Source organism: Pavona decussata, unplaced genomic scaffold, assembly GCF_977016875.1.
Source record: "Pavona decussata unplaced genomic scaffold, jaPavDecu1.1 SCAFFOLD_45, whole genome shotgun sequence".
NCBI classification, from domain to species: Eukaryota; Metazoa; Cnidaria; class Anthozoa; order Scleractinia; family Agariciidae; genus Pavona; species Pavona decussata.
In genome coordinates, this window is record NW_028145467.1 from 2,403,468 (window position 1) to 2,417,294 (window position 13,827).

Below are 13,827 nucleotides of genomic sequence, written 5' to 3' on the forward strand. Positions count from 1 at the left end.
GGATAATTCAACGCTTTTGATTTGTCTACAGGAACACGAAGATTGGAGGTAACACTTCAGAATAACCAAACTTTGCTATCTGCCTTCGTTGGTTCAAATCTGCGAATGTCAGGTTGGTCCCACAAGTCGTATTTTGAATGTTGTGTTGATCCAGGACAGTGCATGGATCGCACGGATACTGATACTTGCACAATACGGCGTGAGCACCTTTCTATATAGAACAATAAATTAATATATGGCATAACCATCTAACCTTTTTTTTTTGTGGATCCAAACTGAACCAGCAGTACAGGTCGGTTCCGTGCATGCTTTTGTGCCGGTAGAATATAATTTTTACAGCATAACCTAATTCAAGCTTCCAGCTTCAAATCTAACCGTGTATAGATAAATTTGCATCATTTTACTTTACGTTTACTTCAGTATGAAAATTTTAGTTGTCGAGATAATTCTTTCTTTTGTTGTTTAACAGGTTTTTATCAGTTTTGTTGTGACGGAGTCTACTGCCCTGATTGCCCAATGGAACTGAATATCTCAACTCTTGAACAGAACGTTTCAGTGAATTCCGCGCTCAACTTGTCCTGTGTGAACACATCGTTTACGGCCACGTTTGAAACCAACAAACAACCTGGGAATTTTACAGTAAAGGTAAGCAGAGTCAGGCAGTTTTAGGCATCGCTAACAATGTCTCATTGAATGGAAAGTGAATTTTCAGTGGACTGCGTTTTAAGCTTCGTCTGAGCTGGTGCGCTTTTCAGGTTTTTCAAAAGCCGTTGATACGTTGCCCCTACGTTATTATGTTTTTGCGTTTCGTCGACTGGAAAACGTATAAATGCAATATTGCGTTTTCGCATTTCTTCCACTGGAAAGAGCCATCTGTTTTGAAAACACATTAAACCTTGCTGCGTTTCCGAATTTCATCCACTCGAACGCATTTTCGTTTTGGTAACGCATGTAGGTTTCCCATTTTGTTCAATGGAAAACGTTTTCGCTTCTTATAGCTGTAAAATGCATATATGATACAGCGCTGTCATATTTCATCCACAAGTATGCAAAATGCATATCCAAATGCATATACCCGTCAACATTGTCTATTTGAAAACGCAGATATGTCTGAATGGATCGCGTTTTCGAGTTACTTCAGGCTTTTAGGAATAAGATCAGAGGAGAAAGAAGACATCTTTCTCTTTAACATTGCAGCTATAAGTATTAAAACATGAAGTAACTTCTTCGAAACATGATGTGTTGATACAGCTTTTAATTGCTTAACGATCAATCTGCCCACGTACCGAGTGCTCACCGGTGGAAACGATTGAACGAAAAACTCACGAAACCAGATGAACAGCTGAACGACCGAGTGGACAGTTGTTTTGTTTGCAGCTATAAGTGTTTAAAAGGATCGATTTTCTGATATCTTAATGAAAACTTAAAATTACATATCGTTTCTTAAAAACGAAGTGACTTTACCGAGATCTTTATACGTTACGTTATATTTTTATATTAAGTAAATAATGATAATCTTATGCACGTATTTCAGTGAGTTCACCAATTTAGACAACCTTTCCCGGTTTTTAAGGACGTCTGGCTTTTATTCAGATTTAGGTTTCCCTGACATGATTTCATCCCAGTCCGGATAATACAACTCTTTCATTCTCCGAGCGTGCTCCTCGAGATTCTTTGCTTTAGACTTGGTGACCTCAGCAATAGGGCATTCTGGGTATTCCCAAGTCGCGCCCACGATAAAGCCAAACAGAGCAGTGTCAACTAGACAAGGCTTATCGCCGAAGAGGAATTTCTCGACATTGCTAGCAGGTTTCGTTCAGCTATTGCATACATCTCTTCTTCCGTGTGTCGCCCGATGCCATGCAACCATAAATAATTCCTTGTCTTTCTCTGACCTTTGTAAAGAACCAGATAATTCATTGGTTCAAATAGGTTACGGAGCATAATGTTCATTTGAGGGATGAGCTAGTGGGATAACCAACGTGTGTAAACCAGTACCCTGTATACAAATTGTAAAACAGGAATTAACTATAAAGATTAGTTTAAAGTGCACGTTGCACTAACACAAATGACACCTCTACCAGCTTGCCCACAGGTATTTAAAACCTTCCCAAACAACCTTAATGAATGCATCTATCAGTGTAATCAGATAATTTATAACTTCAGCGTGATCACTTATAATTTTAGGATGATCAAGTACATTTGAATCACGAGGTTTTTGTGTCGAAATAAGGTAATGATGGCGATAATAGTGAAGATCACGATTGAGAGATATTACCAAATACAAGGCCACAATGGTGTATGTCACTGCAAATAGGGAACAATTTTCTTTATAGATACTGTCTCTCAAACCTTTGCTTGTCTGTTTTCGTTGTTGTTGTTGTGTTTGGTTTTACCGTTTTGGATTAAAATTGACTACATCTTTTAACTCCGTTTTTCACCGAATAGGATTATGGACTTCAGGGAACTGGCCATAATCACATTTTCTCTGACATGAAGTCCACACTCCCAACCGAAATAACGCCCTGTATACGTTGCCTCTTTTAGACCATTCATTCCTTTAATTTTTACACGGAAGGCAATGCCAGTGTTTGTGTTTAGGCATTTTTTAGTTGTGTGACATACTCTAAAGAGCGAATTGTCTTTGAATATATTTATTTTTACTGTCAGAGGAAAGTTCCGAAATTAATCACGTTGCTACTCAAACTTGAGCAAAATGAAAGTGTCGGGGAAATTTACATGTGAAACTCTAAATCGGCAGGGTAGCCATCCATTGGGATCATCAGAAGTCTCCAAAATTATTCACGGAAAACAACTCAGACAATTCCATTGTGACTATAAATGAAGAATCCTTTGGCAATGAAGCCACAAAATTCACTTCACCTGTGGGTTTTTGTTTTTCCCGACGTAACTTTGCCAACGTCTTTGTTACGATTTGATCGTCTCTCTCCATTTATCACCACACAGAACGTTATTGACATCGCTGATTCTAGCCGTTTAATGCGGGACGATATTGTCACGATTGTCACCTGTTCAAGACAAAACACCCTGAAAACCATACCCTATCGGGCCGCACATAAGGGACAGTACCTCCCTCCCCCCGGGCGTAACGAGCACTGATGTTGAATGCTGATGTTGAACTGATGTTGAATGCTGAGGAGTCTTTTTGGCTTAAACGAAGTCAAAGGGAGCCTTTGCCGTTGCTCAAGAAGCTTATTTTGTTCAATCGACATGTTTCAGATGTTAGTTCCCTCTATAAACAATTCAGTCGGTTCAGGGCCCTCCCGGGAAGGCCATGAAGTAAAAAGTCACGCAATCCTATGTAAATACATTTAATTTCTTGACATTGAATGTTAAATAGCCAACTGAAAACAATTCAGATAGCTGCACCATAAGCTGCTAGGCCTGAACGCCTCCAGTTATAAACCATGGAGATAACAGCGTATGTTGGCATCGCTGCCGTCACATTCGTTGCAATTTACCTCTTCTCAACGAAATTAAGTCGAAAAAAGAGCGAAAGATACACGAAGGCCGGCACAGTCCTCTTACACCAGTTCAGTCCATGACATGCCTTCACTGTTGTGAACGGATCTCCGCCATGTTTGAAGTTAGAAACCTTCCTTCACATGGCAAAAATCCCGTACGAAAATGACTACCGTTTTATAAATTCCAAGCAGGGTAAAATGCCGTGGATCGAGTTCAACAGACAAGAATACCCCGATTCGAACTTTTGCATTCGGTTTCTGCAGAGATAATTTCAAGTGGATGTTGATTCACATCTGAGCGCCACAGAAAGACCCATTGGTTACACAGTATCCGCACCATGTTAGAGGAAAACACTTACTGGTAGATGAAATAAGGTCTGAGCCACTTTCTGCTCGAAAACGGACTTTGAGAAAGTCTGAATGTGAACTTTAACGGGCTAACTCTCTGCGTTGGACACTTCAGTAATCGGAATTAATTTTCCTTCTCCTCATAGAAAAATATTTCATATCAATAACAGCCTTTCAGCAAAATTCTGCTTCAGCCCGGGTCTGACAAACGTAGCTAATAGGTCAGTCGAGCTTCAGATGAGACGAAATAAATTGGAATTTGAGTCGAGCCAAATTATAAACTAATTGGGTTCAACGGTGAACTTATCGCGATCTTTAAATGAGTGTGGCCAATGTGCGAGCCAGCGAGCCAGCGAGCCAAACGTGCGAGTCATGCGAGCCAAACATGCGAGGTTTGCGAGGCACCAACAATCCCCAACATAAGTGCTGACCATTAAGATAACCGGGGAGCTACTTGAGCTAACCTGAGTGCTATTTAGGCTGACCGGAGTGTTTTTTAGGCTAACCTGAGTGCCTCGCAAGTCTGCCTCGCATGGCTCGCTGGCTCGCTGGCTCGCTGGCTCGCAGATTGTTAAGACCCTCTTTAATTGCGTGTCATGTGAAGTTTGACGTTTGTCCCGGGCGTTTGTTACACAAGGCCGTCGTTGTTGTTGTTGTTGTTGTTTTAAGCGACCAACACTCCTTTGAAACCTGCTAAGAACTTAAAGTTTGTCGGATTAAGGTTTGTTGGCTTGGGAAGTCATCTGGAAAGATTTATTCGCCCAAATAACTTCAACCTGAGCGTCAAAAAACAATTAATTTTCCGCTACATAATTCAGTTATCACGTTAATGTTAACGACATAATAATCGTGACGCTTGGGTTTTCCCGGCTTGGACTATGTCCCGGATTTACAGGCATATGGTTACCCCGGCAATTAAGGGAACCTCCTTGAAAACAGGCGGCCCTAACTTGTTTCTAGGTTGCCGAAACATTTTCTGGCGTATTTACATCACGCTTCAATAGATATTAACCTCCAATTAATAAAAATTATGTAAATTTTGGCTTATTATCTAATATATTTTGGTCGTGAAAGAAATGTGATGTTATACATTTTACGCTTGGTGAATACATGATAGATGTATTTCGTCTTTTCTTCATAGGTTCGACTCCTGTTGGGAGCCGAATTCGGATTTCTTTTTCCGAGTGTCCATTCAACAGGCTGGGTTTAAAAATATAACATCACATTTCTTTCACGTATTCCACTCATCGACAATAAAATTTAAGTAGTATACAGGATTTTACTCACACGAACCTAGTTTAATACCCTAAGCTCCCACGAGTCTCCTCTCGCTCAGCTGAAGAGCATCCAACTACTAATCGGAAGATAATAGGTTCGTCTTCTGTTGGGAGAACTCGGATTTTCTTATTTTCGTTTTCCGAGCGGAGTGTGTCACTGACTGAAAAAGTACATCTTTATTTTGGTTATGTGTGATGAAAACGATCAACCAAAACTCTTTCCCGTAACAAGATTTGAAAGCACCCCCCTCTCCCCCCCCCCCCCCCCTTCTCCAAAAAAACATAATTATTTGGGTGGGGGGGGGGGAGGGGGGCGGTGGAGGCTAATTTTGGGCCGCTTAATTTAAAGAAAGTTAAAGGATGGATATTACTAGAAGCGGCGGTGACCACATCGATGGTCCCTTAAAAAGATACTCATCTTGCACTCAGACATTCTTTACTCTGATAGGGCTCCCACAACCTCCCCACCCCCCGTCCAAAAAAGGGTCGGATATCAGAAAGATGACTACTAAGATGTTAATAACAATCTGTTAAGTCTTTATTGTAAACGCCAACAGGACGCTTGTTTACACAGGCTGGTTCAGTGCCTATGGCGCAGGCTCGCGAAAGAGGATTTCCTCCACTATACTTGGCCATCTTATCTGGCCACTGAGGTACTTAGTGGTTGCCTCTTTAAAGAGGACGTTGAAGAACTATCTGTGGTCGCACGCGATTGGCCCAAATTTCCCCCTAACTAACGGACAATTTCGATAATAAACGTCCTCGTGAGAACTAGACTATTAAGTATTCCGCTATCCTCCCGTTCCGTTATTATTACTGTTCGCATACTTATGTCGCCTGTACAAATCGTATATAAGTAACTCCGATCACACGCTCAAGTTGGATTTCAAACTTGAATAAACTGCTGTTGGAACCAAAGACAAGTTGTTGATGTTAATTCTGCTGTTTTGCTGTGTTTAGATCTTGGTACCTCAAGAGAGTGACAGCCCGCGAGCCGGTCTCCCCATTTGATCTTCCCCATGCAACTTTTCATAGGAATTTTGAATTAAAATGCAGCAGAGCTCGTAACGTCCTCGTTCGTTTACAGTCCCCTGCTGGACTCTCGTTTATCAGCCGTTCGAGAACTGAAGGACCTTTTGGCGTGAATAGAGCCAAAATTTAGGATGGAAAGACTCAACTTCGAGCTGAGAGAAAAGAACCAACAGCAGCATTCATTTCTTCCATCATCGAAGTATCTAAGAACAGATAACCGTGCATGTACGCAAGATGTGATTTATAAGCAGATTTATGACTCGTATAACAACTTCCAAGAGACTCAGTAACGTTAAGATTCCTTCGAAGTAATGATTATTCGTACCTCTCAACGTTTACTAGTTTAAAACAGAATCAGATGTTGTCATCACTATTGTCTGGCCAACAATTACTCAATCAGAACTTGGAACAAACATGCAAACCGCTGTAAAACGCGCCAAAACGCTAACTCGCGAGTGCCTGATTCTTGATATGAGTTATTTGGATAAGGTGACATTGAAGTTGTCTGACAGCCTAACCAGAGCATGATGTTAAAGCAATCAGAGAGCGCGTAACAAATTTATTTGATTTTTTTTTTTTTTTCAGTTTTTGTTGTTGTTAGTTGGTTGTTTGGTTGTTGTGCTTTTGCAAACGTCGTCCTTTTTTTCTCTTTTACTTTCTCACTTCAGATCAGCTATTCCTTCGTCGACAACTCGGAGCAACTCGTGGATGAGAAAAAGTTAGAAGATCTGCATCTTCAAGGTAGTTTTGTTCTTCGTCCACGTTTCCCTTTTTTTTTTTTTTTGAGAGGGGGGTGGAGGGGAGGAACGAACCACTCCGGAATTTAGACAAAATGTCTACAATTTGTTTGTTAGATATGTAGGTCCAAATTACAGAGTTAACTGCTTGCCCTACTGTATTTTGTTTCTATCTTGGCCACCATTGGTACGGTATTCCTTACTTTCCAGTGGAAATACCTAATATGCCTTATTCTTGCAGCAGCTCTTTGAACTAGGTTTTTGTTGGAAGGTTTGAGAACTAAAAGTTAATTGCAATCAGTTCTTTAGAAATGAACTTCATTTGACAATAAAAAACAATAGCGAGTATTATTTCTTTTCAGCGGTGGTGATAAAGAGCTGCAATTTCCAACCTGTATATTGTGACTGGGCGACGTATGGAGACGAAGAAGCCAAGTGGAAATTGTCAAGTGTTAAAAGCGTCATAGGATATCCAGATACGGAGGAAAATAGTAAAAACAAACGTGTTAACGACCAGTTGCTTTGATTTCATATCTTAAAGAAATTGGCGCAACCATGCTTTCCTTTTTACGTCGTTACTTTCATGTGTTTAAAAAAATTCGCAAGCCCTGCGCGTGCAAAGTTCTTTCATGTTACCGCTTCAAGATGGCGATTTTCATCACATTAAACAGCCGCAGATATGTTAAGGTCAATTAACGTAGAGGAGTTGTCTGCGGCACAGTATGGTTTATAATAGCTGGATCCAAGCTTTACATTGGTGATGTAGTTTAAGGAAAATTGCATAGAGTAGGCTGGGATCCTTTTACCGTTTGAATTGTTCAAACAAAACATTTCTTGTGAAATAAATGCCACGTTATGTTTTAAGCCTTGTGGATAAATGATTTGTATATTTTTTCCGTCAGTGACACAGACTGACTCGGATAAAGGTATTACTTGATCGTCATCTTGAAATGAATGAAAACTATCGACCCCCACCTCTTTACTCACTCTCATGCAACTAATGCCATGCTTTAACGCACGCTTATCCATTCTTGTCCTCGACTGTTCCAACACGGCTATGCAGGATTTCAATGAAAAAAAAAGGAGTATACTTCTTCTTTATTGAATACAACAACTCTGCTTGCAGGTTATTTTGCCTTCATTGATGGGTCCTACAAAGCTCAAATGAAAAGTCGTATGCTACTGTGGAAACCATTCCATCGGATAGTGGGCTTGTGTTTGCGCTTTAGATATCTCATGCCCGCTGCTTCCAAGTCAACTCAGCTTAAGGTATTCCTCAGAGAACAAAACAAAGAAAAGTCAGTATTGGTATGGCAGTTAAATGGCGACCACGGTACGAAATGGTCAGCGGCTCAAGTGACTTTGTCAGGTGCAGTAGCAGTTCAGGTGGGCGGAATAGCTCGTTAGTCATGTTCTTTCAATTTGTATTTCACGACAAGCGTGGGGTGTAATTGGGAAGCAGCTCTTTCCCTTCTTTCCCATCATCTCCTGCTATCCTCGTTCTCGCGTTCTTCCCAAGCAATATGCCTCATTTGAGAAATTTTACGGTTTTCTAAATTGATCTACATTGCGTTCGGAATTTCCTCTTCGCCGGCTTGACGTCTAACTCTTTGTGAGATCTATCCAATGGCTAGAATTAGTGTACCACATGCACCCGAGTGGTCCGTTTCCAACAGCCTTCATATTTTCTGTCCCCCATTAGTGATTTTGTTAGCTAAACCACCTCTGACAGAATAACTGTCCATATTATACTTTGGATTGAACGTTTCGGGAAATTGAACTGAAATACCTCCTTAATCAGTATATTAAACCGAATGCATAAAAAGCAAACACAGTATAAACCTGACATACATACATGTTCTTTTTGTTTTTCCCTGTAGGTTGTTTTCGAAGGAGAAGGTTTTGTCGATGAGCGACTCAATATAGCAATCGACGATGTCATTATAACCACAGAGACCTGCTCTTTAAGCCCTTATTTTGCCAAGCCAGGTGACTTGTAATTTTGTTTATTTATTGTCATCGTTGTGTTTCTACGAACGAAAGGCTAGACTTTTTTCTAGTTGTTAGGGTGCCTGTGCCATTGTTATACGATGACCACCGTTGGGACTTCAATGAACTCAAGACATGAACTATTCCTTCCCTGCAGCCACTTTACTCTTAACCTGAGGATGAAACGGTATATTATGATTGAAATGAATACCACGTAGCTAGCAGTACTTTTCTGTAATCTGTTTGACTGTAACGTCAAGCGTATGAGGTTTTTGGATCAAGATTCTAAAGTACTAACGATCAACTGAAAGCTATCGGACAGTTCTTTCTTGTTGCTTCTTTGCCAACATCTTACTAAAGTACAGCCCCCTCCCCCCCCCCCCCCCCCCTCTACCTTTCTTTGAACTAGTTATGAAAAATGGTCTGTTGCATCCATCATGATTATTTTTCATTTTGGTGACCTTATACCAAACCTAATCGAAGATACTGGGGGAAGGCTTTAACGGATTCTTCAAACTAAGTACCATTGTTTAATTTAGGTTTTAGGTGCAGTGACAACCAGTTTAGATGTACCAATGGCGAATGTGTGAAGAAAAATCTCCTTTGTGACGGCGATCGTGCCTGTATAGATGGCTCCGACGAAGAGAACTGCGCATGTCATTCCAGCAAGTTTGCTTGCCAGGGTGGAGGCTGCAGGCTGGCGACTTCTTTGTGTAATGGCGCCAAAGATTGTTCTGAAGGAGATGATGAAACAAACTGCCGTATGTTGGCATTTTGAATACGTTACCTTACATTAACTACTTATGTATCTAGTGTGATTGCAATATTATCTTATTCTTAAAGAGGATGTTTTCTGTACGCCGCAATTTTCCACTACTACAACAATTGAACCTAACAGATTTGGATGCCTTTAGCTTTAGACGAATTTCTTAATTACCGGAACAATTTCTCTTGTTTCCGGACAAAATACCAACAAATTTCGCGTGTTATCTGTAAACCACTGAATAAAGTTGTTTGAAAAACTTCCCAAGAGGTCGAAGTACTTCAACCTACACAAAAAGAAACAGTAAATTATTTTGCCTTACATCAGAGTAACACTGTATTCAGTTCACGCGACGCTTTCCCTGCTGTCAGAAGGACGGTAACGACACAAGTATGTCATTTTTGTAATAGAATGCTGTCGCTAAATAGAGAACCGATGTTTTAAAAAAGCTTACTGGATATGTCATTCTATTGAAATAACTATTTTACAGGAAATCCTTGTCGGGATCATCAATGTCTGGATGGCTCATGCATTACCTGGTCAAAAACATGCAGCCAAACGCCGTTCTGCCAAGATGGAACGAACACACCGTCTATATGCGGTAGGACAATTTACTCACGTTCTGCCAACTGGAGTAAGTGAATATGTTCCGCTTCTGTGAGCTTTCTTCACTTATTTATTTGTTAATATATTTCTAGGATCTGGCAAGTGTCATCTGAATGATTTGGCGTGTTCCTTCAAAAATCAATCATCCGTCATTAAAAGATGCAGATCATTCAGAGGTAAGACGAGATCAGAAGAGACCAGTGAGCTAAGACGTCACGTGACTTACTTTTCGCTTTGTTATAGGATGTGCTTTAAAAGTATGAAAATTTGAAACGATATTTCAAAAACAAGCCTGAGATTTTATGATGGTTTGAATGTTAGCAAAAATTAAAGGCTTTGTGCGGAAGAAGCCGCCAGAAATTAAGAACTTGCTCTTCAGCACTTTTCTCCTCACAAATTCCAAATCATTTAGTGCCCTCAAACCTGACCGTTTTGTTTTGTTTTTTGGCGCTCTTGTATATTTTTTGTTGTTCTTTATTAAGTTATAGGCAACAATGTACAAATGTTGGTTAGAAATAGGTCACATTATAACCCTAGCTACCGTGTTCTGTTTGTTTCACTCCAACGATGCAAGTAAACGCAGAGCTAATCTGGTAAACTTGAACATTTTTAGGACAAAAAAATTGAGGATGCCTATCCTTTTTATGGACGATGTTAAAACATATTTACTGCTTAGTTCTGCAACAATCGTTCTTCGTTTCGGGAAATGGAGATCAAACATCTCTTGTGACAAGGAATTTAAAATCATGGATAACTGATCATTCTTTAAAAATGCACATGGACGAAATATTTTGCTCTTTTTCCCAGGTTACTGTAATTTCCAACATGGATATTGTGGATTAAAACGTGATAGGGATGCCGCGTTTCACTGGACCAGGGGCTCGGGCCAGACACTAACAGAAAATACGGGACCGAGTTACGATCACACCTCGTTCACAAAGGATGGTAAGAAAACAAAGGAACGCTAGACTAGACAAATTAAACTGATAATAATTCATATATATATTTTTTAATTTCCCCTATGTCTTAAACTCTTTAACCCCTAAGGCAAAACGACATTTTCTCCAGACCCAGGACTACAAACTCAATATCCATGTATGATACACCACTTTAAAGCTGCTCATGAGTTTACTTCATAACTGATGACTGATTAAAAAAGAGAAAAGTTGTGGCTTTGAAAAAATTCAAAAGTTCAAAAACGTCCCAGTCCTTGTGTATATTAGGTATACCCCTAAACTATTTCTTATTTTGCAGTTCTTTACTGTGAGAGATGTCTTAAGACCCACAACTTCTAGGGGAAAAAAGTTGAAAAGTTATAGGGATGGGCAACCATATCACATATGGGAGGAGGTTAAGTTTTCATCCTTCTAATGAGTAGATCGTCACAAAACCATCTTGGTGTCAAACTTCATAGAAATCTGTAAATTATTGACAGAGTTATGGCATTATGTGCCAATTGGAACTCTAAGGGATCAAAATGCTTCTTCTCTTCACTTTTCTCCATGCATTTCTTGAAGTAATATATCACACACGAGGAAGGGTGTTTCATCCGATTTCTAAATACCGAGAACAGTTTTCTAAACCTACTTCGAGGTGTTTGGAAATCGGACGAAACATCAGTGTTTGATATAGCTTCTCAAATCATTAATAATTCTTGCAAAAATTTAAAGCAAAAGTGCCCAAAATTTTCCAAACTTCCTTCACGGTAGTTATTTCTTTATATGTTTTCTCTTCATAAATTGTTAATGAGTTTGAGAACACCAAATCATTGTAATTGTTTTCTTCCTCCTTGTGACTTCCATGTTTGATCAAGTAGTATAATGATGTGAGGAGAAATTATTTTCTGGTCACTATCAGAGCTTAAAGGGTTAATAACCAAAGAACACTGATTTAGTAGCTCCTTTGGGTAACAAAAATGTACTGCTTATCGGCCAGTCCTAAATAAAACCATACTGTACAAGTAACATGAAACTTACAACGACAAGTACTATCTCGCACATGTCTTGTACGTTCCGCCATGACGCGGTAATTTAGTTGTTGTTGTTGTTGTTGTTGTTGTTGTTGTTGTCGTTGCTGTTGCTGTTGTATTTATTTATTGGTTGTCTGCACGTTTGCCCTTCGACTTAATTGTGAAGCGTAAAATAATCAATTGCTGGTTTGTATGTGACATCATGGCGGCCATGTTGGTGGACAGGAACAATGAGATTTTTCTCCTCTGTGAGTTCACTGCCATTTTTTATGCAAACTTTGTGAACAAAGTTTCTTTTGTTTTGTCCCCCAACATGGCGACGATGCAAACCACCTATTACTTGCTACAATAACTGGCGTAAACAGGGAGGGGAGAGGAAGGAGAGAGAGGAAAAACAACAGCAGAGGCTTCGTTTTGTTTCATCACTTCTCCTTTCCCTTTCTTGCTTATCATGCAGGCTACACACGACACACTCCTATTTTACTTTTATCAGGTGCATACATCTTCATTGAAGCATCTCAAAAGAACAGCGGAGAGCAGGCGAGGCTCCTGAGTGACTGGATAGAACCCAATGAGACAGTTTGTGTACAGTTCTGGTATCACATGCATGGGGCAGATATCGGTAACCTGAGCGTGTACCTGAAAACCAACCAATCAGAGTCGCTCGTTTGGAGACTGTCTGGTGATAAAGGAAACCGCTGGAGATTTGGACAGACGGCTCTAAGTAGTGCAAATTTTTTTAAAGTAAGTTTTTCAGCAAATGAAAGGCAGTTTTAATGAAGATTTCCATATGTTCTCAGCCAAGTCGTAATACCTGATTGGCGTTCAGGTCTTAATTATCAAATGTCGCTCCTATCAATTTCAGTTTCTGTGAATGGTAACTACATTTTACGAGTTGAACGAGTTGGAAAAATAGGCCTTATCACGGTTTTCGACGCAATTTTGACGGGTAGGCAAACAGGCTTGAAATAAGAGTGTTTGTATGGAAATCCGATGTCAAATAATTTTCATAAAACATCGCTTCTGAAAAATTCATGAATTGGAAACTTTTGGCACTACGAAAAAGATTTTAAGGACAAAATTGGAGGGATGTAGCTGTGACAGAAAGCGTCCAGTCGTGTTTTGACTTTCCATAGATTTGTCTGTATAGCGAACCAGCCGTGAGCTGCTACTAAAAATACAACCTCGTTCCCAGGGTCTCTCTTCTTCCCGCCCCAGCGAGAGAGAGAGAGAGACCCTGGTTGGAGCTGGTCACGTGACAGCACACGATAAAAACTACTCCCCAGTCGGGGTACACTCGCTCAATTATTTTATTCGCAAGAGCCGATCAGAGATTTTCAAGCGGGTGCGATTTAAGCAAGCGAAATGCGAGAGATTTGGCGCAGTTTCATGCCGTCTGCAAAAATCGTATATTAAGTACAATCTAGGGAATTTCAAACGGTCAATGAAGCAGAGGTTTACCATAAATTCTACAACTTGAACCGGAGTAATTTATCTACACTAGTTGGAACTGATTCCATGAATTCTACCAGAAATAGCATTTATTCAAGCTTGAACTGCAGTAATAAGTACATCTTTTGCTCTATAAAATGAAATGTAGTTCATAAAAAATTCTTTCATC

General features: G+C 40.0%; 1 protein-coding gene and 1 pseudogene across 1 annotated transcript in view; both read left to right on the top strand.

Annotated features, from left to right (window-relative positions):
• Positions 1 to 13,827, top strand: part of LOC146482667 (MAM and LDL-receptor class A domain-containing protein 2-like) — an 89,749-nt gene that overhangs the window by 27,600 nt on the left and 48,322 nt on the right. Inside the window, exons 24-34 of the mRNA XM_085107089.1 lie at positions 32 to 112; positions 470 to 645; positions 6,811 to 6,883; positions 7,242 to 7,328; positions 8,006 to 8,265; positions 8,760 to 8,868; positions 9,408 to 9,629; positions 10,122 to 10,232; positions 10,330 to 10,413; positions 11,045 to 11,182; positions 12,700 to 12,950. Coding sequence (XP_084963215.1) covers positions 32 to 112; positions 470 to 645; positions 6,811 to 6,883; positions 7,242 to 7,328; positions 8,006 to 8,265; positions 8,760 to 8,868; positions 9,408 to 9,629; positions 10,122 to 10,232; positions 10,330 to 10,413; positions 11,045 to 11,182; positions 12,700 to 12,950 — 1,592 coding nt within the window. The remainder of the gene's footprint in view (positions 1 to 31; positions 113 to 469; positions 646 to 6,810; positions 6,884 to 7,241; positions 7,329 to 8,005; positions 8,266 to 8,759; positions 8,869 to 9,407; positions 9,630 to 10,121; positions 10,233 to 10,329; positions 10,414 to 11,044; positions 11,183 to 12,699; positions 12,951 to 13,827) is intronic.
• LOC146482668 (failed axon connections homolog) lies at positions 3,400 to 5,863 on the top strand (annotated as a pseudogene).